The 1,568-nt window shown below is 49.5% G+C and overlaps 1 protein-coding gene across 1 annotated transcript in view; it reads left to right on the top strand.

The window, feature by feature from the left end:
* Positions 1 to 332: 332 nt before the first annotated feature.
* The window catches only part of LOC119288202, a 5,618-nt gene continuing 4,382 nt past the window's right edge, over positions 333 to 1,568 (top strand). Inside the window, exon 1 of the mRNA XM_037567836.1 lies at positions 333 to 712. Within this exon, the coding sequence (XP_037423733.1) occupies positions 397 to 712 (316 nt within the window). The 5' untranslated portion in view covers positions 333 to 396. The remainder of the gene's footprint in view (positions 713 to 1,568) is intronic.

The raw sequence follows: 1,568 nt of genomic DNA, 5'->3' as shown, positions 1-1,568 counted from the left end.
TAAAAAAGGCGGGCTATGTCGTCGACTAGCGGGCCAGGGGGAGGAGTAGGCTCGCGAGCCGCGTGTCCGCTTCGTGTTCGCGCCGACGCAAATTAGGCCCAAATATAGGCCAGAATGAACCGGCAAGCGGACGAAAAGCGACACGCCTCCGTTTGGGTCGGCACGTTGGACCGACTTTTCTGTCCGCGAGGACCCTAACAGACATGCACGGACGAAATGGGTCGGTGCGTTGGAGTTGCTCTTAATCCCTTTTTCGCCACACCACACTAGGCATGGAGATTGAGGTTACGCCTACGCCACTACTATAAAAACCTCAGCTCCCCCTTGGGGTCGAGGCAGAGCAGGATCTAGACTAGAGAGAAGATCTTTTAGTGCTGTACTTTGTGAGGAGAGAGAATGATGGAGGTGGCGGTGGAGAGCCCGCAGCCGGCGTGGGACCACTTCAAGGAGGAGGTGGAGATCATGGAGGAGGACGGTGGCACTGCTGCCGCGGCGGCGGCGGCCGCCGCCGCTGCTGCAGGGGAGCTGTTGACCAGGGAGATAAAGAAGAGGCTGCTGGACCATGCCCATGCCAATGGAGGAGGACCAGAGGAGCTCGAGGCTGCTCCTGAGGTGGAGCAGAAGGAGGAGGTGGAGGAGGCTCCTGAAGAACCCAAGGTTGCTGAAGAGGAGCAGCAGCGGCACAAGAGTACCTTCTTCGATGCATCCAAAGGTAACACCTCTGTTTCTTACCCATCTGCTCCTGCTTAACTTAATGAACTAATTTCTCACGGGAGGAAGAATATCAGAAGAAGATAATAATGGGATTTAATTGGATTTAATGGGATTTAACTCCTGTTGAAGTGATTTCAGGCTCCACCTGCTTCTTGTTCTTCTTTAATTTGCAAAATTCGTGTGTTGCCACTTGCCACCTGCTCCAAAAAGTAATCCATATGTGTTGTGCAAAACTAACTTTGTCATCTCGCAAGAGCTCTAGCAAGATGGTGAAAAATGTGAGGAAATTTAACTTACTGCTGCTGTCTCTGCTCCCTCAGTTTTACCTTGTGATTACTGCATTCAGTATCCTGGAGATCTTATTCAGAAACCAGACAAAAAAGGACACGTGAAACGCATGCTAAAAAGGACAAAATCTCAATGAAAGTGATAGGTGCCGACATCTCTCTCATCTAAATCTAATCTTGGAATCATTGGAAATCTTTTGCTGACCACTCAATTCAATGATGATATGTGGCCTTCCATGGTAGATGTCGACGGCGACTCAGAACAGAAGCTCCCTAGATCCGCAAAGTCTTTGTTACAAGTTATCATTGAGTTATGAAATAGAACTAGAAAGCTTTGCTTTGTTTCATGAGATTAGCCACCAGTCTCTCTTAAAGTTAGCATTCCATTGCTTTACTTATGGGTTAGCTTTGTTGTGACAAACCCCGGACCAGCTCTATCTCTCACCCGCACATACGAAGGTGAAAGAAGGAGCACACTATTTTTCTTCTAGCGCACAAACGCCTCGCCGCACAAACGGCGCCTCGGCCGCACACACGGCCTCAACTATTTTCTGCAAGTCGAACTGT

This window comes from Triticum dicoccoides, chromosome 4A (genome assembly GCF_002162155.2).
Source record: "Triticum dicoccoides isolate Atlit2015 ecotype Zavitan chromosome 4A, WEW_v2.0, whole genome shotgun sequence".
NCBI lineage: Eukaryota > Viridiplantae > Streptophyta > Magnoliopsida > Poales > Poaceae > Triticum > Triticum dicoccoides.
The sequence above is the reverse complement of the archived record's forward strand: the minus strand, read 5'-3'. Positions and strand labels throughout refer to the sequence as shown.